At 44.1% G+C, this 23,858-nt stretch overlaps 3 protein-coding genes and 1 long non-coding RNA gene across 25 annotated transcripts in view; 2 read left to right on the top strand and 2 right to left on the bottom strand.

The window, feature by feature from the left end:
- Positions 1 to 2,089, top strand: part of LOC129472954 (uncharacterized) — a 25,649-nt gene extending 23,560 nt beyond the window's left edge. The window contains exons 3-4 of the long non-coding RNA XR_010119309.1: positions 1,609 to 1,830; positions 1,958 to 2,089. This is a non-coding gene — a long non-coding RNA (uncharacterized lncRNA). The remainder of the gene's footprint in view (positions 1 to 1,608; positions 1,831 to 1,957) is intronic.
- Positions 1 to 4,630, bottom strand: part of NFYA (nuclear transcription factor Y subunit alpha) — a 27,399-nt gene extending 22,769 nt beyond the window's left edge. For 4 of the 14 annotated variants that reach the window (XM_055262971.2, XM_063633284.1, XM_063633283.1 and 1 more), the window contains exon 1: positions 1,921 to 2,056. The gene's annotated coding sequence lies outside the window, so the exon portion shown is untranslated. Of the gene's footprint in view, positions 1 to 1,920; positions 2,096 to 4,221 lie in introns of those variants that run through there. The other 10 variants (XM_055262970.2, XM_055262975.2, XM_063633285.1 and 7 more) reach the window with 7 other exon arrangements.
- OARD1 (O-acyl-ADP-ribose deacylase 1) lies at positions 3,289 to 12,532 on the top strand. 9 transcript variants are annotated; one of them, XM_055262990.2, is made up of 6 exons: positions 3,289 to 3,413; positions 5,631 to 5,710; positions 6,025 to 6,169; positions 7,169 to 7,227; positions 8,344 to 8,456; positions 9,862 to 12,532. In XM_055262990.2, exons 2-6 carry the CDS (start codon positions 5,672 to 5,674, stop codon positions 9,962 to 9,964), a joined length of 459 nt encoding a protein of 152 aa, XP_055118965.1. In that variant the 5' UTR covers positions 3,289 to 3,413; positions 5,631 to 5,671; the 3' UTR covers positions 9,965 to 12,532. The 9 variants fall into 9 exon arrangements, with proteins under 9 accessions (XP_055118965.1, XP_055118970.1, XP_055118969.1 ...); XM_055262988.2 differs by lacking the exon at positions 3,289 to 3,413 and adding an exon at positions 4,673 to 4,987; XM_055262989.2 differs by lacking the exon at positions 3,289 to 3,413 and adding an exon at positions 4,691 to 4,971.
- APOBEC2 (apolipoprotein B mRNA editing enzyme catalytic subunit 2) lies at positions 12,107 to 23,858 on the bottom strand. Its single transcript, XM_055262984.2, has 3 exons — positions 23,570 to 23,858; positions 15,414 to 15,978; positions 12,107 to 13,190 (listed from the first exon to the last, which is right to left on the bottom strand). Exons 1-2 carry the CDS (start codon positions 23,716 to 23,718, stop codon positions 15,435 to 15,437), a joined length of 693 nt encoding a protein of 230 aa, XP_055118959.1. The 5' UTR covers positions 23,719 to 23,858; the 3' UTR covers positions 12,107 to 13,190; positions 15,414 to 15,434.

Here is a 23,858-nt window from a genome sequence, read left to right as displayed (position 1 = left end):
GGAACACTGTAGGGTGATGAAAATGTTTTATATCTTCATTGTGGTAGCGGTTGCACAGGTGTACAAATTTGTCAAAACTCATCAAAATACACTTAAAATTATTATACTTTGCATCTAAAGTATCTCTCAATAAATTGATTTTAAAAAATAAGGGTCATGAAAAGAATGTCTTTTAGGTTTCAACGCCTCCCCAACTCCAAATTTCCTTCTTATATGAGATTTTTTTCCTTGACTAATATCCAGAAGTTTACATCTTTACAAGACTAAAATATAACTTGAAGCACATGATAATGACTAATAGATATAACGTACAGATTTTCTTCTTAACTAGTTTATTCTGGTAATACAAATGAACCAATTTAGCAATATTTAAATCTATACTTTGAAGACTATCCAGATTTGAAGAGCAGCTTCAAATCTGGCAGCAATTCTCTCTCACATTAATGACAGAGTGATTTAGCCTGTATCATGATATTGATATTGTTAATGGTTAATGCTATAAGCAACTGGCTTCAGTAAAGTCGTATGTTCCTACTACTGTGAGCTTCAGTTAGCAAGACTGCAATACAATTCGATAGTCTTTCCCAAAGTGCCTCTTTGCCCAAGATTATGACAAACTAAGCCAGATTTAGTCTGTCTAGCTCTTGCTCTTAACACAAAGTTTTGAATGGTTTTTCCTCAGAGAGAGAAACAAATAATGAGAGTGTTTATTCTGGCCAGCATGAAAATTCTCTTCCTAGTGCATTCTCTTCGCAGTGCAGTTCTCTTTGCCCCACTATTCCAAGGTGCAAAAGCTGAAATTTAGCCAGCCACTTACTAGGAACCCATTCTATGTGGACCTATACACACTCCAAAGCTAAAACCTTCAGAAATTCAACTAGTGTAAGCATATGAAAAGCCATAGGATTATCACAGTTGATAATCACTACCAAGCAAAGCCTAGAACAGTAGCTTTTTAACTTTTTTGACCACAACCTTTAGTAAGAAACACATTTCATCACAACTCAGTGCACACATGTATAAAGCATGTAACTGAAACGAAAGTTTCATGAAACGGTATTTACCCTTATACAACACAAGATGCACTTTAGTATTTTCTATTCTTTTTTTTCTTTTAAGAGAGGGGGTCTCCCTATGCTACCCAGGCTGGTCTCAAACTCCTGAGCCATCATCATGCCTGGCTGATATTTTCTATTCTATTATTTAAAAATTCCCAGCATTGGCTCACTCAATTTCTTTCACAACTCAACAAGTGGGTCCTGATACATGTTTGATGAAAGACTAGACTACAACAAAGGGCTGTCCAGCTTCCCCATCATCCTACAGATTTCTGGATTGGAGCTTTCTAATGCACTTCTCTCCACTAATTATATACCATGTGCCAGACACTGTTCTGAAGGTTTTAAAAATAAAAAGAAATCTCTGACGAAGATTCTAACTTCAAAGAATCTTTAAGTTTAGTAATGGAGTAAAAACCTATACTGGAATCCTAAGAGATAAAGTGATATGGGAATTTGGAGGACAGAGCTTTGTTCCAGCTGGGGATAAATTAACAAGGCTTAAAAAAAAAAAGGTACTATTTGAACATTTTTTCTTCTTTGCTATCAGAGGCCTGCAGGATGAACTGGTCTTAAGTGTGAGAAAGATTTAGCTATGTGATGATGTGGAGGAAGGTGAAGTACTACAAATCAAGAGAGCATAAAAACAAGAACAGAAATATTTCAGCATGTGAACAGTGGACTAAACAGGACGAAAAGCTTGGGGCCACACTACTTTCTCTCGAAATGTCAGACAAAGAAATTCTTCTGCAGACTGGTGGAAGCTTGAAAGGTATTTAGCAAAAAAGTTACCAGCTTATAATGCCTTTTAGAAAAATGCCAAGCAAAAGTATTTAGTGATTTTGAAGTGACCAGAACATACCTACGTTTAAATACTAAGGTTAAAACGTCTATTTCAGGTTAGGACGCAGTGGCTCATGCCTGTAATCCCAACGTTTTGGGAGACCAGGTCGGGAGGATGGCTTGAGCCCAGGAGTTCCAAGTTAGTGAGCTATGATTGCGCCACTGTACTCCAGCCTGGACGACAGAGGAAAGCCCTGTATCCAAAAACAAACAAACAAAAAAACGTTCCAAAGGCAAATATACATGTTTTTTAGACTAAGCTCTATCATCTCATCCGCTAATGCGGATAACGTGACAGTCAAATGAATTAAGAAAATGACTTAAGCAACAATGAAAAACTCATCCTAAAAAGTGAAAATAAAACCGGTTCCCGAAGTTTTAGTAATGAAAGAGCACTGGAATACAAGTTTTCTGAAGCCTATTAGTTGTATAACATTAAATGTGAATTTAGAAATGGGTACCAGATACTTAACACCTTTATGTGCCAGGGAATGCACTAGATGATTCACATGAGTAAAAATAATTTTCAGAGTCCTAAGACAAAAGTCTCCTGTTCTTCCCCAAAGAACTCAGCCACTATCACGGGGCAGAACCCATAAAACAAGTCAGAAACTCGTTTTTTCAATCTTAGGAAAAAATATAGCTCTAGATCCCTTTTACTTGAACCTCCATACAAAATAATAACTGTTTCCAAAATATTCCTTAGCAAGATATCCAAGTATTTTACCAACTGGGCTTTCCCCCTAAACTATCACTACTACTGCCCACTTCCCTATCCCATCTTCCTGCCTCAAACAGTGTAATTTGATTCCTCCGCACATGCTTTTCTTCTCTTCGAGCAACGCTCTTCCATCTTTCCTGTGGAAGAATTACCATCATTCTTCAAGGCCAGTCAAAAGTGCGGCGGTGATAAGCCTTTCACGGAGGCTAGCTCACGCATGGATACTTCACAGCACTGAACTTGGCCCCTTTATAGCACTAACCGTTAGGTATTAACTACCTGTTCACCTGTCAATTTCCATCAGGTAGGTACAGTTCTTATTGACCTCTACGTACTCCCTCCCTAACACACGGATTATACCTGGCATATACTAACTGCTGGATAATTGGTTGCCAACAGCAACCTCTCACCCTAAGGAAAACCCCACAACACTGTTAGTTTCTAAACATCTGCTGAGAAAACGTTAACACAGGATTTGAAAGTGTATCAGAAAAACATAAACCAAGAGATGAGTGGACTGGGTCAAGCCTGACACAAAGTAACATAGAAAGGCGAAAGCAAAAACAAAGGAAAAAAAAAACCCAAAACTGTACTACATTCCCAAGGGAGGGAGATTTCACAAAATGAGCAATGGGTAATATTAGTAATATGAACAGCAAGTTGTGCAGCCTCCGGGAAGAAGAATGCGCAAGAGTATCAATCTTCTAAGAGTGAGGTTCCAGGCACCGAATGGACTGGTCTTACAGCCCGGACAAGAAAGGGAGACCGCTTGGTTGGGCTCCAAGACGGAGGTGTGCGGTCCTGCCACTGCGAACGGGGCGGGGAAGAGAGGAAATGACGAGCCAAAAGGGGTGGTAACGGCGCCGGGCAGGAGACCCGGGCGGAGCGGGCTGGGAAGAGGGGCGCGGCGGAGCAGGGGGAGTGGGCGAAGTAACAGCCCCCTCTCCCCACCAGGGAGACAGCGGGGGCGGGCCCGTAGGGCTCCGAGGCGAGGGCGGGCCAGCCCCGTTGCCAGCCGCACTCGGGACCCCGCGGCCGCGGCGCGCACCCTCCCCAGGCCTCCCTCCCGACCTAGAGGGGCTGCAGATAGACAGACCCGGCTCGCTGGGAGCGGGGGTCGCGGTCCCCGGGGAGGCTTCCTGTCCCAAGGGCGGGAGAGTGGAGAGTGCAAGGGCAGGTTTAAGTTTGCGGCCAGAACGACCAGGAGGAAATCGCCGAGGCCCAGGGCGCGCATGTGTCCCCTAGTGTAAGGGCCATTCGTGGCCCCAGGCCTGGGGCCTGAGAACCTGGGCCTAAGAATCGGGGAACGGGGACGCATTCCCAACTGGCCCTGGCACCGTGCGAGGGTCGGAGCCCCGAGGTGCCTGCTCCCCGGGGCGCCATCCCCGCGCGGGGCGGCCCCTGCAGGCCTCGGCCGGCGGTGCCCCGAGGCGCTCGCAGGCCCCGGGCCGGGGCCGCTGGCCGCCCGGCTCGGCTAGGCTCAGCTCGACTCCCCGGGCTCGACGGGCGCCTGGGCCTCTCCTGAGTGGTCAGCGAGACCCGCCAATCGGGGCGCTGGGGCCGGCTCTGGGCCGCTGGATATTGGCTCCTCACACTCACCGTGCCTCGCTCCCCCGGTTCGCTGCCCGCGCTGATTGGCTCCAGTACCGGACTCCGAAACCCAATCAGAGGCTCCAGCCGCCGCTGCCGCCGCCACTGCCGCTGCCTAGCAAAATGGCGAACCCGAACAAAGGGGAATCGGGCCTCCCTCCAACCGCCTCCGCGCAGGCGCCTCTGAGGCCACGCCCACTAACTCCAGTTCTGGGATCGCCCCACCCCTTTGAAGGAGCAACGCGCAGGCGTTCCCTGCAGCCACGCCCACCTTCCTGATTTGACACCACCCCCAGTCGAAGGAATACGCAGGCGCCTTCGAGACGCGCCAGACCCTTCAACTCAAAACGCTGCCTTGAACTTAGTACTACGCAGGCGCTAACTAGCCCCTTTGCCAGCTGCCCACCCCTTTCCAAGTGGCCATTAGGACACACCCCTGCGGCTAATGCGCAAGCGCCACTTTTCCCGACTCATGGGGCAGTTTCGTTACGCATGCGCGGGCGGCGGCGGGAAACCACGGAATTTACTGCCGGAAGTTCGGCGGCCTTCGCCAAAGAGTGTGGGCTCGGCTAGCAAGCTAGAGGGGCTCGTTTCCGCCCTGCTACCGGGCGGGGGCGGCCATCTTAGATGCGTGCAATTAAGGGCTTTGGCGGGATTGGCTCCGCGTTTGGGCTGGTCCGCTGCTCCCCACCTACCAGGGTCGGATCCGGAGCCCTTCCCCGCGGGGCGGGGACTTCCAAACAACCGACTCCTTTCCAGGTGAAGGGTGACTTGGGTACGTTGGGGCTTTGAGCAAGCCTCCCCGCACACTCCCATAGGACCCCAGGACAGACTCTGCGTCCTCGCTGACCCGCCCTAGGGTAGGAGACAGAGAATGGGAGGCTTCAATAGACTTTCCTTCTCCCACGCACCCCCCAAGAAAGTGGGGGGTGAACGTTCCTTGAGAGGCCGCCTTCCTTTCCCCACGCCTGGGGCTCAGCACGCCAGTACCCTGTACGCTCTGTGGTTGCGGCTTAACGGGACTGTGGCCAAGTCCCTTCTGTTTTCTTCTAAGCCAAACCCACTGGGGAAATACTTTTGCGTCGTGCGGAGAAAAGGAGACCGTCGTAAATCGGCCTTGCTCGGGAGTGGCCCTGGAGAAGGGAGGCGTGTCTTGGGGATGGGCTTTGCTTCCGCTGACGGAGCGGGGCGCTCCAGGAAAGCGCGAAATGAGAGCGGGTCCAGGCAGCCTCCGAACCTAAGCATTCTTCCTCTTCTTTGCCCCAGAAGAGTTTTGTATTACGTCCCAGGGGCCGAACAAACTCACATTCATCGATAAACGTTGGGGAAAAAAGCCTATTAAGTGGGTGTACAGGGCAATCAGAATATTATATACTAAGGCTGCCTAAGCATTTTTACTTCCTTTTCCCTTCTCATAGCTGAAGAAACACTTAAATTCTGGAAATAGCGACTCAGTATCATGGCCAGCAGCCTTAATGAAGATCCAGAAGGAAGCAGAGTGCGTAACAACTATTCACTTATTGGTGAACTGAAATTCGTAATAATGGAGGTCAAAAGCATAAACACTTTTTAATTAAATTAATGATTGAATTATCTTTTTTTCTCTCTAGCTGATTTACTTAAGAAAGGCTCAAAATGCTAGGCGGGGATCATCCATTCCTTTTACACATGCTGTAATTGGTTTGGCTTTAAATCAGATTGCAGGAAGGAGTGCTGGGAGAGGTAGTCGTGGGGGACACAAAATACAGAAAAATAGCTTAGTATTTTTCTGTATCTGATAAAACATTGTATTTTCCTTTGCACATTTTTTAGATCACTTATGTGAAAGGAGACCTTTTTGCATGCCCGAAAACAGACTCTTTAGCCCACTGTATCAGTGAGGATTGTCGCATGGGCGCTGGGATAGCTGTCCTCTTCAAGAAGAAATTTGGAGGGGTGCAAGAACTTTTAAGTCAACGTGAGTTTTGGAAACCACTTACCTGGTTTGCCCTGGCTAGAGCACCTTTTAATTTGTTACACTTTAATAAACCAAATATGCGTGTAAAGAGGGGATTCCTAAGAACCAATTGTTTTTAGATTTTTCTCCCCAAGAATGGCCTCTAGTTTGGACCTTTACCATATCAAAACCGAACTCCTGTGAAGGTTTTTAATCTCTTCCTCTTGTATCATAAAACTTTCTTGACGATATTACTGTACTTCTCTGAAACTTCAAATAGCTCTGAGATGCTTAGTCTATAGGTTGGCATTCAAGATCCTTTACTTACCAATATTCTGCTTTTTCTTCAAAGAGGAATTTAGAAACCTCTTCTTCCTTACAGACCTCTCCCATCACTGTCTACGGGCCACTTTAAACCAGAAATGTGCACTAGAATCCTATGTAAAGCTTCTGAAACAGTTTCTCAGACCACATTCCAGGCTTAACAGAATCAGTGACCACAGTGATTCTTAGCTTTAGATAAAAGCAATTCTTACTGCTTTGTATTATAGTTATTTGTAATGATGATACCTTCTCTGGATTGAAAACTCTGTAATAATTAATTCCTTTTTTATATGTCTGTATTCCTCATAATGCCTTATACAGCTCTTTGTATGTAAAAAGATAATTATTGAGTAAATACACATTTGGCAAGTAAAAAACTACACACTATAAAACAATTTCAAGGCAATAGAGAAAGTTTGTGGACAAATGAGGGTATATTTAAAAGTAGCGGGACAAAAGATGGGTTGTGAGGAAACATGACTGTAAGAAAGCTGTAAGTTAAGGAATATAGTATTTGGGAATGCTGATAAAAAGCAAAGTGTTTGTGGAATACAATAGGTCTTCCCTATTCCCTTCTTCAGTGTTGAAAATTATTTCTACTTCTGAGGTAAACTCAGATCTGTAAAGATTTTAAAATCTTAGAGATAAGTGTTTGGTTTTCTTTTTCATTTCTACTATTAAATAACTTTTTCTTAGAAAAGAAATCTGGAGAAGTGGCTGTTCTGAAGAGAGAGGGGCGATATATATATTACTTGGTAAGATGGGGCCAATTCCTTTTTTTTTTTCAGGGCCAATTCTTAATACATTTTAAGGATTTGTGAACAGATGGGCTGCACTGCATTTGTGTTGATCATGATGTTCTATTCTAGACAACTAAGAATGTCAAAAAGCTTCTTATCTTATGACAACTCCAGTCCAGTGATGGCAGCTACTTGGAGCACTGGGTTAGAAAGAAATGTGAGGCTGCATCCCAGCTCTGTGGGAAAGTCGTGTGTCATTTACCATAGGCCTGTTCTAAGAATTGCAAAAGTTAGGAATGCCTGCCATACTATATTTCCTAGGCAGAGTGAGATAAAAACAATAATGTCTCAAGAGACAGATTTCCCAAAGGAGCTTTTCTCTTATTCCATGTCAGGTAGCACACTGATAGCAAGGGGGTGAATAAAAACAAAAAGTAGTAAGTGCAGTCCCACATAGTACCTAGCTCCTCTCCTAACTACTGCGTGAATGTGGGGTTCTTCAACAGTCCAGGATGGCATTTGGTCCCTGAAAGGGTGTGGCTTCCTTAGTGGTGGTGGTGGGTAACTTACAGCTAACCCACTACAAGCCTGATCTGGATGACAAACTGAGTGGGGAGATGTCCTAGCCCCTTTGAATTCTGTCCTTAAAGCTTATGTGGCTTCCAGTGTTTTTACTTTGGGACCCTACCAAAGTTGTTTTATATAGAGAGACAAAAAGCAAGCAAGCACGGTTTCTAAATAAGTAGAGGCTTTTAGCAGGGAATTTTCAGGTGGTATGCTTTCTTCCCTGTTACAGATATGCAGCTTATCTCTTGGAAGTGGCATAGAGACTTCACTTACCTTGCTTAAAAATATTGACCATAGGCACCACCTGCTAATCTCATGGGTTTCCTAGGAAAAGGAAAGATTGCTACCTGGCAGAGTCTGGGTTTCTCAGCCTCTATTTAGTGGATTTTCTTGAAGGTCACCCATAACAGTGTGGAAAGGGCAATATGACATTGTCATCCTTGCTCTAGACTAATTCTATAAAAATGTGCTTACTCTTTTAATGATTGGGATGTTGGGAGAATGTGATGACTTTTCTTTGGCTATCATTTTGGGATGATGAAAGTTTGAATCCTTTGTGTTCAGATTACAAAGAAAAGGGCTTCGCACAAGCCAACTTATGAAAACTTACAGAAGAGTTTAGAGGCAATGAAGTCTCATTGTCTGAAGAATGGAGTCACCGACCTCTCCATGCCCAGGCAAGGAAATCCATGGCCCTAAATGGAGATTTAATTGATTGGTGGGGTTTACTGTCTACTCAGAGACAAACAACTTAAAAGCTTAACCCAAAATTATAGATTTAAAGGTGGAAAAAAGTCAAAATTTTGTAAAACCACCAGTGAACCAGTTGTCTGGCCTTAGGCCAAGGCACAGCCATTTTCTAGCTTGAGTTGAAGGAATCAGAACAACTACCTTGAAATATACATCTGCCTCAGCCTGCTTAGCAGAGGGCGACCATTGTCATTCAGCCACATTTGTTGAATTCTCAGCACCCTCTGCTTGAAGCTCGGCCTTTATTCCTGAAGCAATATAAGCTAAAGAATCAAGACTGAGCAATGGTGGTTTCCCTCTTGGACCACTTCCCATCTCCCAAACCTATTACTTTGTGTCAAAAAAGTTGTAAGTTATCATTCCCTTTTATAATGCATGCTTGTTTTGGTCAGTATCGGTAATAGCCAGAGGATCTGTCCCTGATGTAGCTTCTTAGACCTTAGCTATTGGGAATTTAGGGAACGATATTGAGGGTTCAGTAGTCCCTTTGCTTTCTTTTCAGAAAATGGGCCTCACCTCTTTTCTTCCTGTCACCCTGGTAGTTTTGAGTCAATGCTGAGCATACATGCAGTTTTATCTTGAGCCCCACATTACTATGAATATGGCCTCAAATGTCCCTTATTTTACACTGGTCTTTGATATATTTATGGTGTACATACATATCAGAAACTATCTTTTTTTAATCACAATTCCTTATGGACTTAATTGTCACATTATGACATGAAATTACCAATTTTAGGTCTCTTTTTTCCCTAGGCGTGTTGAGGATCACTAGAGTAACATCTTGGAAGGTGCCAAGTAGTAGAGTTTTATGGACTGAGTTTATTCTTACTAGGGTGTTGCAGAGACCTTACTCCTGGATTGCAACCATCTCACCATTTCCCAGCATTCCGTCTTGACTTTCTTTTTTGCAGATCCTGTACCTCATTCCTCTTCTCCTTATTTTTGTTAACATTCTGTTACCATAAGTGCATTTTTAAAATACCAACCTTTCCCCATCCATCCACAGCCAGTTTTCATTAGTAGTCATAGAGGGATAATGAGTCTTTCATGTCATGACAGTTATACATTTCTAAATGTAGCATGAAATAGTTGGAAAGTGGTATCTTATTAGGCAAACAGAAGTGATAGTTTTTGGATGTTAGAGCTGTCTAGGAATGGTGTTTGGTGACTCACAACAAGAATTGACCTCCAAACTCCTACCATGGTTGCCCATAAGGGTGTCAGACTAGATTATTTGTTTTTATGCTTTGAGTGGATAAAGCTTAAAAGAGAGGAGCAGTTTCCTAGATACTTTCATTACCATCAATGGAGATATTTTGTCTTTTTCAGGATTGGATGTGGTCTTGATCGTCTGCAATGGGAAAATGTATCTGCGATGATCGAGGAGGTATTTGAGGCAACAGACATCAAAATTACTGTGTACACACTCTGAACCAGTGAACATTTTGGATGTTTCCGTGTTCTCCTGTGTCATCTCTACTGGGCCATAGGACTGGGCAAACCTACCTTAAAATAGGCAGAGGAAAGTTTCATGAGAAAGAGTGTGTTTAACAAGACAGACTTTGGTTGCTGTATTCAAGTATTTGCACTATGACTGTGGAGGAGGGGTTGCTTAAGATATGTTGTTGTGTTTTTTTTGCGGAAAAGTAAGGAGTAGGTGGCTTGATAATAGGCAGGGAAACCAGATTGTCGGGACTATGACCTTTTTCTCCAGTATGCTACCTGATTTGTTTGGCTGGCCACTAGGTGGCAGCATTGGTTCGACTGCTCTGCTTTCTAAGAGAAATTTCAGGAAGGATGATCATTCCAGTTAGTTTGGCATTTTTTGTCTTTTGTGCACATAACTTGGTGTTATCCTTATGTCATCAGATTCCTCCTAGGGGAGAGTTTTTGTTTTAATTACAAAATTAAATTCTACATTGTTACCAAGAAATTTGTGGTGACAAAAATGGAAAAATAAAAATTTGGGGAGTTAGTGAGGTTCTATGCTTATGTCTATTTGTTCTGGACGTGGGTAATGGAGGGTTCACCTGCAACTTAATTTCAAACAGTCAGACAAAGGGTCCAAGTGGGAGGAGAAGCAAAGTGAGAAATAAGAGATAAAAATAGACAAGTCAAAAGGCAGGTTTTTAGAATCTCATAGTGAACTTTTTCTCTCTTTTGTCCACTGCATGGTTTCTGTGATTGAACCTGCCTGAATTTGATCATTAAAACAAGTGAAATAATATATGTTAAATGCCTGGCAGAGTACTTAGCACAGAGTAGTGACCCAATAAATCAGTGATTCTCAAAAATCCTTATGAGTTTTCTTTAAAAAAATAAAGGCCACCTCCTCTCAAAAAATTCTCACACCTGTCATCTCAGCACTTTGAGAGGCTGAGACTGGAGGATGACTTGAGCCCAGGAGTTTGAGACCAACCTGGGTAACATAGCGAGACCCTGTCTCTACAAAAAAAAAGAAATTAAAAATTAGCTGGGCATGGTGGTGCAGGTCTGTAGTTCCAGCTACTCTAGAGGTTGAGGCGGGAGGGTGGCTTGAGCCCGGGAGGTTGAAGTTGCATTGAGCTGTGATTGTGCCACTGCACTCCAGTGTGGGCAACAGAGCAAGACCCCATCTCAATTAAAAAAAAAAAATTTGGTGGTGCAGTGGGATGGCCACTTTCGTGTTTTTAACCTCCACAGAAGATTTGGATGTGCAGCCAGCTGGGGTCTAAATATTAGTCCTCTTTTCTTTGAAGCTGCAAGGACCAGTCCTCTATTGTGGTCATGGTAGGAAAATAAAGTTCATGGATTTAGCCAATGGTTCAGTATCAGAGCTATTCGAGAAACTAGACATTTTCTTTTTTTCCCTCACAGTGGTGTTGAGAGTTAAAACAGCCAGACTTGTTATTGATTTTCTCCCTAGAGTGACTTTGGGTCTGTCACAGGATTTGCTGCTTTCCCAAGTGTAGAAGAACAACTGTATTTTAGAAGGGGCTGGTTAAAACACCAGGAAAGTACTGGTTAAATACAATCTTTGTACTTTAGACTGTGTTCTTATCACATATCAGCCTGATAAGAGGCAACAGTTTCAAAAAAGTATTTCACTTTTGTGTTCTAGGTGGAACAGACAAGTTCTTCATGTTGTTGGGGTAGGGGCAGTGGAGGGTCAAGTTCATTATCAAACTTTTAGATTGAGGCTTTTCTTGAAGCATTGCTTTTGTCCACATAAAGTTGAAGGGAAAAAGGAAGGAGAGATTGTCTAAATACACAAAATTGAAAATGAGAGTGGGGGATAAGAAACTTAAAGAAACTTAAAATATTTTGCTTAACTCTGCAATTACAGATGCTCCTCAACTTATGTTAGGTCTATGTCTGGGTAACCCCATCTTAAGTTGAGTTCAGTTGAAGGGTGTACTGAATGTGTATGGCTTTTGCACCGTTGTAAAGTCAAAAAATTGCAAGACAAACCATTGTAAATTGAGTACCATCTGTAAACCTTAACACAAGTCAAAACATGGATTTTCTAGGCTTCCTTTACTTTTAAAGAGATTATGGTTATTATTATTTTTTTTTCTTGGGGTTTGAGCCTTGATTCTTTAAACAAAACCTAGTCTCATCCAGGATTGGCGTAAGTGGAATTCTGGGACTTAGCAGGAATGTGATAAAGCACTTTGTCATTTGCCGATAGTAGTCTTGGGTCAAATTCCGACGACTTATCACACTTGAAGCCTGGGGAAAGGAGGCATGTCCTGTTAATCAGAGTGAACACATTATTCCCGGAAACCTAGTTAGAGTTTGGCAAACACCCGGAAATTCACCTGTGAATTTTTGCTTCCACATAGGACTCAAACCTCAAAAAAAAAAAAGAGACTTGACATCATCCTGCCATTACCATCAAACACCATGTATTGAATACTTTTAAATGACTGTATATCTGAACATTAAACTACTACTTTTCATCCACTCCTCTCTAATAAAGAAGCTAGTTGCTTATTAACTGGCATTTGGGACGTGGCTACCTTAGATTTCTCATGCTTTTTGTTCCACCTTCTGCCCTATTACTTGCCTTCAGAGAAGGGAAAGGCCCTCATTTCATTGTCGTAAGAAGTCTGTATGGGAGAGTTATTCTGCATTGTCTAGGCAAGTCCTGGTTTAACCATGGCTTGGTTCATAGCGTGGAGTGTCCCTGTGTCTGGGACTAGCTTGCTTGTCTGTGGCAACTTCCAGATGTACAAGTTTCTTAAAAATCTGGCCACAGGAAAAACACACCACTTCTTTTATTAATGTTGCTGTTTTTCTTTTTTTTTAAAAAATACCCAACTTAACATAAAATGCATATTTCAGAAATCTAAACCTTGGGTTTGAGGCTGTTTGTGTTAAGCAGCCCCCTTGGGTGAGCAATTAGGACCTTCAGTCCCATAGTTGACTGGAGCCCATGTATGGTTGCATTTCTCTCCTTGCAGGTCACTTTCGTCCTTCCCAAGAGCAGCATTAGAGAGAGAGGCACAGCCTAAATACACTACAGCATGAGAAGTATATTTCAAGTCCTCTAAGGGCCTTGTCCAGTATGATTGGTTGGTGTCAAATGTTGTCCAGCTCCAAATGGTATTAGGAAGACAGGCGTGTCCCAGATGGCTATACATGTCATGGCTGTCTCTTGGTGGCAGCAGGAAGACCTTGGTAAAACAAACAAAGAAAATGTGTTACTGAGAGCCCTCCTGGCTCCCAACAATGACTGGTTTCTTTTTGAACTAAGGTTTCTGTGTGCCCTTCCCAACAAGTCCCTGAATTTCTCCTCCATAGTTTCCTTTGGTTTCTAGTTTACCCAGGATTGGGTAAATTTACCAGGATTGACTAAATCAGAAGCCAGTCTTTCATTCATGTTTTGATGTGGTTTACACAGAAAAAGCCCCAGAAGAGATCTGGTTTAACTCTGGTCTTTTGACTAAATATAGGATTAAATACTAGTTTGTCGTTTTTAAAAAAAAACAAAAGATGAAATAAGAAGTATGTAAAATAAGACACTTTATTTAACAAATGCTCATTTCTCAAGATTTTAATTAAGCAGGGTTGCTCTTTTGGGCTTTTAGATTACAGCTCTTATCTCATGCCAGTTTTTTTTTTTTTAACTTGTTATACCTTAACCTTTCCCTTCACAAACATGAGCAATTCAAATAGAAGACAGGGAAGCATGTTAATGGGTCCAGATAATACAGTTATATTTGAAAACACTGAAAAAAAAAAAAAAGCCCTGAGGACTTGCTAGTTAGGCACCCGGGCCCTTGACTCTGAAAGATGTTTGAAAGGAAAATATACGGGGGTTAAATTTTAAGCTGCCAGTTAGTCTGTAGAATCTATGTTGGGTTTATAATTACAGTGATAGTACATACACTAACAAAATCTTCAAGGAATTCTAAAAGTTAAATTTTATATTTTCAGAGGGCACCCTCAGAAATCTGTTTTGACTACTGTTCACCACTATCAAGTGTCTTATTTTATGTGAGCAGAGTACCACACAGTATACCCTATCATAGGCTCACTGACTTCAGTGACTGGGTCCTGCTTTTTAAAAGAAATGGCTGAAAGTTATATCTTCATGGGTTGGCAGATGCTCAGCTTGAGAATGATCAGGTGCCCATGTGCATGTCTAATAGAAAACACCTGCCAACATCAAGCTCTGGAACACCGATATTTCCTAGACATGTCTATGAAGTGACATCTTCTCTTAGGGGTGTTAGGAGTGAGAAAGACCAAAAGTAAATTATCTTCATGGAAGCTTGTTGTTTTCATGTTTTAGTAATATGTGAGTTGTTGCAGAATTAAAGTTGGGTAAGAGCGTCGTGAGGACCCCTCCTCTATTACTGGAAGATTTTGATCAGTAACTGGAGCCTTGCAAAGCGGGCTTAGTCATAGCATTTCTGTAGGTGCAAACTCGATCAGACTGAATGCAAGAAAGATAGTAAAGGATCCTTTAGCCCTCTTTCCTGAGGGTAATTGGCCTGTTTCTGTTAGAGTTTAATTTACCCCCAGCAAGAGGCCAAATTGGCCTTAATTGTGTCCTAATTATTTGCTTAAATAGCTAATCTTTCTCCTATCACCTCTTGATATCTGTAAGAGTTTACTTCTGAGCTGCCGCCTAATTTACAAATGTCTTTTTAACTCTTTAAATATTCCTGCATGGACTAGCTTGTTGCTATATTATCCCCATTCCTGCATTCGACATCCTTCATTCCTTCATGAATTCTACTGAGGTCTTCTCAACATAAGGGAAATATTCCCATATTGAATTTTCACACAGCAATTATTGGTCTCCTTCAAAGTGTAGCCATTTGTTTGAAAACATGAAAGCAGGTCTGGCTTTAAAAAAGTTAAATACAAGTCCATTTGGGGAATTTCCAAATTACCATAAGTGAAAAAATTGGCCCTGAAGGACTAAAAAACATTCATTAGAGAAAAATGGAATGGTAAGATTGCCAGTGGATATGGGTGCAGGGCATCTAGAAGGTGTCTAGAATTAGTAATCCCTGACATGTACACAGGGGCATACTCAGAGGATTTCAGTATCTTCTCTGCTGTGGTTTGGTAGCAGGTGCTTGCACCATCTAAATCTTACCAAAGAAGGTCATCTTGTCTCATGAAAGTTTTAGGATTCCTGTCAACCTTGAGTATTCTAAGTTAGGGGAAAGTTACTTTGATATGAAAGTGTGCGAGGGGAAAGTTTAGAGAGGAATTCAGAGGAAAGAGACATGTTCTAAACTATTTTTACAGCCAGTCAAAAGCAGAGAAATGAAACCCTTCCAAAGGAAAATCAGACGTATCACTCATTCTACCTGACCTCACACCTTCTCCTGGAGTTCAGCATAATAAAGTGATGGTGCCATGGCACCAGGAAAACTCACGTGAGGCAAAGCCCGGTTGCCCTACTTCAGGATGTCTGCCAACTTCTCCTCGTAGTATAGGAAGTTCTCCTGAATGTCCTCCCAGGGCTGAAAGGCCTTGGATTCACCCTCTTCTTGCTCCACAAAATTCTGCCAGACGTATTCGAAGTCCTGAGGCTTCATGATGCGCAGTTTACAGCCAGCCTCCTTCAGCTTCTTCAGAGCAGCCTGGATCTCTGGCTCCTCCCACATGAAGAGTCGACCCACCAGAATGAGCAGACGCAGGTTCTTGGTCTTGCTAAGGGTTTTCATAATGCGGTCAGCACACGCTGCACAGGGGCTGGAGGACACATACCAGGTGACATTGTACCGCAGGGCTGGGTCGAAGGCTGGCAGGATGGTGTTGAAGAAAGCTTCCTCTGCATGGGCAGCCGCATGCTCATCCTCTAGGTATCCCCGAGATGCCTGCACTTGGCCCCCCTTGCCCTGTGCTTCAACCACATAGCAGAGGAAGGTCTTGTTCCTCCCAGAACTGTACTCCACATTCCGGAACTGGAATTTAAAGAAGTTGGCAGGAAGCCGTTCTCTGTAGGTCAAGGAGACAAAAGGACAGGAAAGAATGATAAGTTCTTGTTTCTAGAACCAGCCTAGAGTAGGTAGCTCTTCCAGATCAGTATTTCAGAAATGCATTCACTCTTACTATAAATAGGTCTTGTCTGTGGTAACATCAGTGACCAAAAAAAAAAAAAAAAAAAAAAAAGCATTAAAAAATCCAAAAGGGTTTATCTGAAGGAGAGGAGAATTTGGATTGAGGTTTGCATTTTGGTCACTCTACTAGGAAGGGTCTCCAAACATTGTCTCCACCATCACTCTTCCAGCACAACATACCCCTACATTTCTAAATTTCTAAATCATTGAATTTTTAACCTGCCGATACCTTAGAATCACCTGGAAGACTGAGAATGTCAATGCCTGGGTCTCATGCCAAACCAATTAAATCAGAACATGTGGAGAGGTGGTCCAAGCATAAGTATTTTTAAAAAGCTCTCTGGATGATTCCAATAAGCGGCCATGTAAGTATCAAGCATATAAAATTTCTCATGACAGAGCAAAACAAAGATTTTGCAGAGCATTTTATGCTTTCTTTTCTCTTCCTTGTAACTCATGTAAATTGCATCTTGGCATGAAATGGCCTAAAACTTGCAATAACATGCTCTCCTAGTGACTACTTCTAAAGTCTGTTTACTTTCAGGTAAAGGGATTGTCACATGATAAGTGTCCAAGAAGTTTTATCTGTGAGGACAGACTACTCAAGGGTATCTTGGGATAATTAAGCCTGTATTTAGTATTGAGTCACCTCCAAATCTTAAAGGACTTGGTCTCTGCCCTCCAGATGCTTATAATTTAGCAGCTAGATTGCAGCTGGACAGAGAAGATGTAAACAAAACAGCTGAGAACATTATAAGACTGCTAAAATTGGATAGGTACAGTAGAGGAAGTATTATGAAGGTTCTTGAAAGTTTAGCCTTGATTCGGGAGGCAGTAGAGAATTGTTACAGGTTCTTGAGAAGGAAAACAATAAAAGTGATGTCCATGCAAGATTACGGTCGTGGCAATAGGCAGATAGTGTGAAGCTGAGGAAAAGTCTCAAATTGAACAAGTCCAATAGGTGTCTTAGGACACTAGACTTGGTGATGAATTGTGTGGGTGCCTTTGAGGAGGAGATGGATGGTTAGGAAATGAAAACAGCAGGAAAAGTCCGGGAATTTTGAAAATTTTGGTAATAACAAGGAGAAGAAAAAAGAGAGGGGCCAGAGAAGACATCAGAGTTGAAGATTGTTTTTACTTTTATGTGTATGTGTGTGTTTTTCTAAAATACGCAAGATTTGTTCAAGTTTGAAGTCCAAAGAAAATGAAGTTTTAATAGGAGAGATGAAAAATGTCAAGAGAGGAGGAGATGAGTACCAGCTAGAAAGATTCAGTGTTTTCCTTTTTAAAAATGTAATCTCTCTGGCTACCCCAAGAGATACCTGTGGCACCATTAATTCTACTATTGCCTGTCTCTACCTCTTCTCTTTCCCCAAGGAAGTCAACAGACTCCCTGGGCTTCAGGGGAATCCCTGGTATCCCAGGGCCTTGGCTGCCTAGGGATAAGCAACAGATGCCAAAGATATGAGTAAACTTGACTTATTTCCCTGCAGGATTCCCTCACCCCCACCCATCACCAAAATGTATCCACCCAAGTTTCCACGTCCCTTGCTGTCAGGTTCATTTTCCACTGTGGAGATGGATGTGTTTGAGGACCCAGCCCCAGGATTCCTTCAGGTACTATATTTAGCTCTCTAAGCCCCTCTGTCCCTAGTTGGAGGTGTTTATTGTTTACTTAACATTTTAGGAGAATGGATCGCCTGATGTTTCCCTGCTCCTCTTCTCAATCCCTGTTAGGCGTTCACTTATAGTGAGTGCTCCCTAAAGGTACTCACCCCACCAGACCACTCCTCAACTTTACCGGTTGCCAAATGGTCCCTCCACTTCCTGGAGTGGCTTTTTGCTTTTGAGAAGCACAGAGCTTACCTTTCCTGCCCAAACTTGCTCTTCAAGGCCTTTTGCCCCCCCTCCCCAAGTCTAATCCAGGGCCAACTATATGATGGATTATCAGGTGAAACCCTGGCAAGTATTCATGGCTACTCAAATAGCTTGGAAGCTTAAACAGTAGCTGCCGTGTGGTCCCTCTTTTCCTTCTGGAGCTCCCTATAGCTCAGCTGAAAGTACGAATTTAGGCCAGTATGAATTTGGCCCAGCATGCAATTGCAAATTGGCTTGGATGGTTGTGAGGTGACTGTTTCTTTCTGCCCTTCTTAAGCTCTGACATTTTCCCCTCCTCCTCTTCCCTAGGCAAGAGGAGAAGACCCAGAGAAACCTGAAACCCAAGGGAGAGGAAGAAAGGTCATCTCTCTATAAATACCGGTTTCCAACCCCTCTGGCCAGCAGCCCTAGAATCTACTCTGTCCCTCAGCAGGGCCTTCTGGACTAGATGCCTCAGGAAAAGAAGTGCTTTCAAGGAGCAAAGGAAAGGCAGGGAAGGTTTGTTTCCTAGTTGTTCCCTTGGGCTTGCTCAGAGACTAAACTTGCTTGATCTCTGAATGGGTTTCTTGGTCTTCTAGAAGGAGCAAAAAGGTCAGATGAGATTCTTTAGGCCTCTCACAGACCGAAATAGCTAGGTCCTGGGGGGAAACCAGGAGAACAGAGGTAGTAGAGGTCTGGAATTTCTCCAGGGAGCTAGATAACATGGCCATCTTGGGCAATTTTGCAGACTCACAGAATAAATTAACACTATTATGCCCACTAGTGGAAGGAAGGAAATAATGACACCTAACTTGTTAAATCATCACCAGCAGTTTTTTTTAAGTAGCATGATAGGCCTAAGTATCATATTTAACTATAGCCTTTTACATTTAACCCAGAAAATATTTTACTGGTAAAGGGGTGTGTGTGTGTGTGTGGTGGTGGTGGGGTGGTGGTGGTGGGTGGTGGTCAGGAGAGAGATGCTGGTAGTAGATTTCTTTCCCTGATCCAGTCACTTCCTCATGCATAGAAACCTACAGCCTGATTTCTGTTCCCTCTCCCCAGCCTCTGGTAGCACCTTGTTAAGCACCATTTCCTCATACTTTCTGCAAACAAGGCCAGTCACACTTCATCTGCTTAGACCCAGGCTACTGGGCATTTCAATTCACTTGGGAGGAAACAGTCCAAATATCTAGAAAAAAAATTGGGAAGATAATCTGCTTGATGGAGGGAGAAGGGATGTGAGTAAATGTAATACATTTTTCTCAGGTTCACGTTCAAAACGTTTGAATTTTCTAAGCATAAATCTATACTGTGAAAGGAAGCAACCCAGAGGGCAGTTGAAGCTGGGCTGAGATTAAACATTTGCTCCAGAATAATCCATGAGTAGAAAAATCTACTCATAGGTAATTTTGTGTTGACTTGTTTCAGCTTTCCCTCACTAGACCTGTCGGTGACTGGCGTGAAAGAGGGAGGATTGCTGGTTTCATTGGCCTTCTGCTTTCTCAGACCACTTTTCAAAGCGGATACCAAGGAGTGGGCATAATCAGAAAGAGTAGTAAGAGCAGGAGCAGAGGGGTCTAGCAGCCTGACTCCCTAGAGCTGAGAAGGGAACTCCAGATTGTGGGACTGGATGGGATTTTGCCTAAGGGAAGCCCTGGACTTGCCTGTTTTCCCTGGGAGGCATGGTCTTCACCCCTGAGCTTTGACCTGCCCCCAACCCTCTGTGGAAGGCAGGTTGGCCAGAGTCAGTGGGCCACCTTCTCTTCTTGATGACACACCACCCAGCATGCTCCAGAGGCCAGGGTGAGGGTAAAGGGCTGTGGCTGGTGTTAAGTGGTATAGAAGTCCCCTCACTCCTTACCTCACCCTTCTCCTCTGGACACTGCCTCTCTTGTTCCTTACATGGCCAGAGTAAACTACTGGTAGCTAAAGAAGTGGTTGGAAGAAGAATCGCTCTGTGTGCCATTTATCTTTGTTCCATAATAATCCCTTGGATAGGAGATTCTGCTTTCTGTAAAAATATACACAGCATAACTAGAGAAAAAGCCAAGCTCACATCAAGGGTGCTGCCAGGCAGAGCCACAGTCACTTCTCACTGGGTTGGAAAGCTGGGGAGACAACCAGCTCTCATGCCCCAGAGCTCCACTAAAACGTGCTGTGTCCAGAAGCAGGCATGAGCCAGGGGAATTCTTACCTAAGCCTAGTACTGCTGGATCGTCATACACCCTGAGCTGCTGTTCTCAAGAAACCCTCCCCCAGTTCACTCCCTATCTTGTCTGACAGAGAGCCTAAGAACTACACAAAAGGTTCTTCTTCATTAGGTCATTCATTTATTCAACAAATACGTATTGAGTACCTATCAGGAGCTAGGTGCTAAGGATAAAGCAGTGAAAAAGACAAAGTGCTGTCCTCATAGAGGTTAAATACTAATGGGGGAAACTGGCAGTAAATGAACAACTCCTACTCAGTAAATATAAAAAAGAATCCTCCCTGGTTTTTTGGATGTAGTGTGATGATTTGGAGTCAGACAGTCCTGGGGTTCACATCCTACTCCATCTACAAGCTTTGGCCATATGACTTAATCCCTCTGAGGTTTAGTTTCCTCACCTGAAAGAGTGAGTAATCCAACTTCTAAGGTTTTGGACAACAGTGGACACTCAAAGCTAGTCTGGGCACAGTGGCCTATGCCTGTAGTCCCAGCACTTTGGGAGGCTGAGGCATGAGGATTGCTGGAAGCCAGGAGTTTGAGAGCAGCCTGGGCAACACAGTCAGAACCTATCTATAAAAATACAAAGATTAGCTGGGCGTGGTGGCATGCACCTGTAGTCTTAGCTACTTGGGAGGCTGAGGCAGGAGGATCACCTGAGCCCGGGAGGTTGCGACGACCGTGAGCTGTGATTGCACCACTGCACTCCATCCTGGGCAACAGAGCAAGAAGCAAGACTCCATCTCCAAAAAGGAAAAAGGAAATTGATGTATGATACATATGATGCCTTCTCCAGGCCTCAAATTGTATCCTTCAGAGCTCCATCTTAAGCATTACCAAACCTGATCCCTTTCCCACTGCTCTTCCTCTCACTTTCAGAGGTTTCTGGTTTTCAGTGGTGTGCTGATAAGTGTAACACTCAGCTCTGTGATAGAAGGAAGAATCCCTGATTTCTAAAGTTTGTTGATTTCCATAAGGTAAATAATCCCATTACGGAGATTTCAAGCTCCCAAGGTGATATCACTGGATGCAGAGTTGGGAAGAGACTTGTGAACCAACAGGAGCTGGCTTCAGCACGCTACGGCAGGCTTAGGCCCTTTTCCAGAACATTCTACCACGTTATTTTGTTAATGTGCTCAGTTCCACTTTCTATCCTGAATGCCCTATTCAACCAGAATCGCTATGAGCTGGGCATCTCTCCTTCCTACCAGCTACCCCCTCCTCATGTTGGACTGTTGCCGGAAAAGCCACTTGCTCTTCTGCTAGTTTTTGGCCCGAATATCAAGGCCAAAAGATCTTCCCTATAGGAGACCAGGCTAGAAAAGGAGCTGCTTTGCTGACCCCCTTGACGCCAGGAGGGAGTCCTGGGGGGAATGCATCTCAAGAGGGAAGGAGAGGAAAGCTATTCCCTCACCCTCTCACTGCACAGACCCAGCTGCACCTCTGGGCTATTTTAAGCCATCTGTTTACCCAGAGGGGCCCAGGAGACAGCTCTCTACAGCTGTTACTTGTGGCCAGGGAACACTCAGGGCTCTGCCTCCCACCTGAACTGTTCACAGAATGCTCAGAACGTTGCCTCTTCTGTGCCTCTTTTTCTGAGCCTTGGGTCCTCACTACCTCCCAGATAGTGAGATAACGTGGAGCTCTGGGAAACCTGGGATCCAGAATGAATAAGAGACCAGTAGAAAGGATATTTTGCTGGGAGTAAGAAGATGTGTCACCTACCAGTTCTGTGGTTTTGGACATACCATTCAATCTCTCTGAGTCTCAGTTTCCCCCTCTGTAAAGTGGCAATAATATATCTCCCTCTCCTACCTTTGTGCTGAGTGTTGAATGGTCTCCTGCTCATGAAACTATGTTGTGATTATAAAGCCCTGGACAAATGTAAGTTATATCAGTGGACTTAACCCTTCAGGATCCATTGCTCTGGGACCCCCAAAGCATGTTCAGCTGAACAAACGTAGTCTAATTCTGTTCTTGACCTGCCCCGCCTCTGTGTTGGAATGCCACACAGAGTGTAGTGTGCACACGCGTGTGTGTATGACCAAAGATAGCGTGTACCAGCATGCTTAGCTGTTAGAAAAAGGCTCTCCTTCCATAAGAAAGCCACTGGAATTGAGGACTCTCCTGGCCAGGCTGACTTAGGCTTTCCCTGTGTCTATATTAGTCTGTGCCCAGCTGCTCCCTTAATCCTGGGATGAGGGCGAGATTAGTTGGGTGGGCATGGGCAAATGGAAATTCAGGGGCTACTCTTGCCTCAGGAAATAGGATGCATTTTCCCTTAGGTTCTCTTGGAAATCAGAAAACATTTGAGCTGGAAGGGACTTTACTACTATAGATCTTCATGTTACAAGTGCTAAAACTGGCTGACTGGAAAATCACTTGTCAAGCTTGAAATATCAAGTCCAAATTGCCACTCAGGGCTTCCTTTTCCCCTTGAAAGCACCATGCCTCCTTTCTTCCTGAAACTTCTCTTAGTCTCGCACCCACTCTGCCTGTGGGCATTCCTGGAGACCCCATGAAGCAAACGTTTGGTTCAGGGAGGAAATACAGCCTCATAGATTCTCTTTTTATTCTTTGCTCAGGATTTAGAAGGGTCTTCCACTACAGGAATAGAAAGGGAAGAGGAAGAAGACTACTTAGTTTTATTCCTGGAGATGGCATAATCTGGATAAGACAGAGGTACCCTGCACACAGCCCCCTCCTTGCAGTCTGTAGACCCTTTTCTTTGGGTCCCAGTTCCTCTAGGCAATGCCTGAGCATGTTGGAACAGCTCCTGTGTCCATAAGCTCCTGGGCTGCGTTATCTGCATGTAATTTCTCTGTTTCTCTGTGGGACAGCCCCTGAGGAGACTCAAAAGATTTAATAAGTAAAAAGCTGCTTCTGAGTCTTGGGAAAGGGTAGATCTATCTTTCCTGTCTTGGGAGCATCTACTCCAGGAGGAAGTTCTAAAGAAAGGGCTAGAGGCCTATGGCTAGCGGAGAGACCCACTCAGGAACAGAGAAGTTGAGGGGAAGGGGTGCTTTGACCGGAGCCACATATAGATGTGCCAGTATCATCCTCTGTCCTTACCAAACTCCCTGGGACTAAGCTTCTACCCAGAGAGGCAGGTGGCTGTCCCAATACCAGGAGGCCTGAAGGGTGGTTTTATTCTCTGGGCTCTTGCCTCCAAGGAGCACCACCTACCTCTCCCTGATTAGAGAGCCCAAGGTGTCACCCTGAGAAGCCATGAGAATTTGCTGCTGGGTCCCCTACCACCCCTGTTGGGCCCACTGGTGCACTCTCACTGCTGCAGTATTGTAGCTGGCCCTGACGCCTAATATAACCATCCTGAATTTCCACAGCCTACCCCAAGCCTGCACTCTTCTAGGGAGCAGAACCCTGGCCCACATCTGAGGCTTACCCTGTGACAATCTCAAACGGTGGCAGCTCAATCAGCTCTTTCAGCTTCTCGGGGTCGTCCAGGTTCTCCAGATCCTCCCCATTCTGGGAGGCAGCCTCAGTGGCTGCAGCAGCCTCAGTGGCCGCAGCAGCCTCTTCCTTCTGGGCCATGGAGGGGCTGTGGCTCAGGAGTCACTGAGAGAGGAGAGGCAGGCAGATCTGGGCCAGGCCCTGGCGGCAGAGTCCCAAGCAGCTGTCAGCAGCTAAATCTGGCTGGGGATGATGGGAAAAGGACCCAGCAGGCCAGGCTT

This window comes from Symphalangus syndactylus, chromosome 23 (assembly GCF_028878055.3).
Source record: "Symphalangus syndactylus isolate Jambi chromosome 23, NHGRI_mSymSyn1-v2.1_pri, whole genome shotgun sequence".
Taxonomy (NCBI): domain Eukaryota; kingdom Metazoa; phylum Chordata; class Mammalia; order Primates; family Hylobatidae; genus Symphalangus; species Symphalangus syndactylus.
The sequence above is the reverse complement of the archived record's forward strand: the minus strand, read 5'-3'. Positions and strand labels throughout refer to the sequence as shown.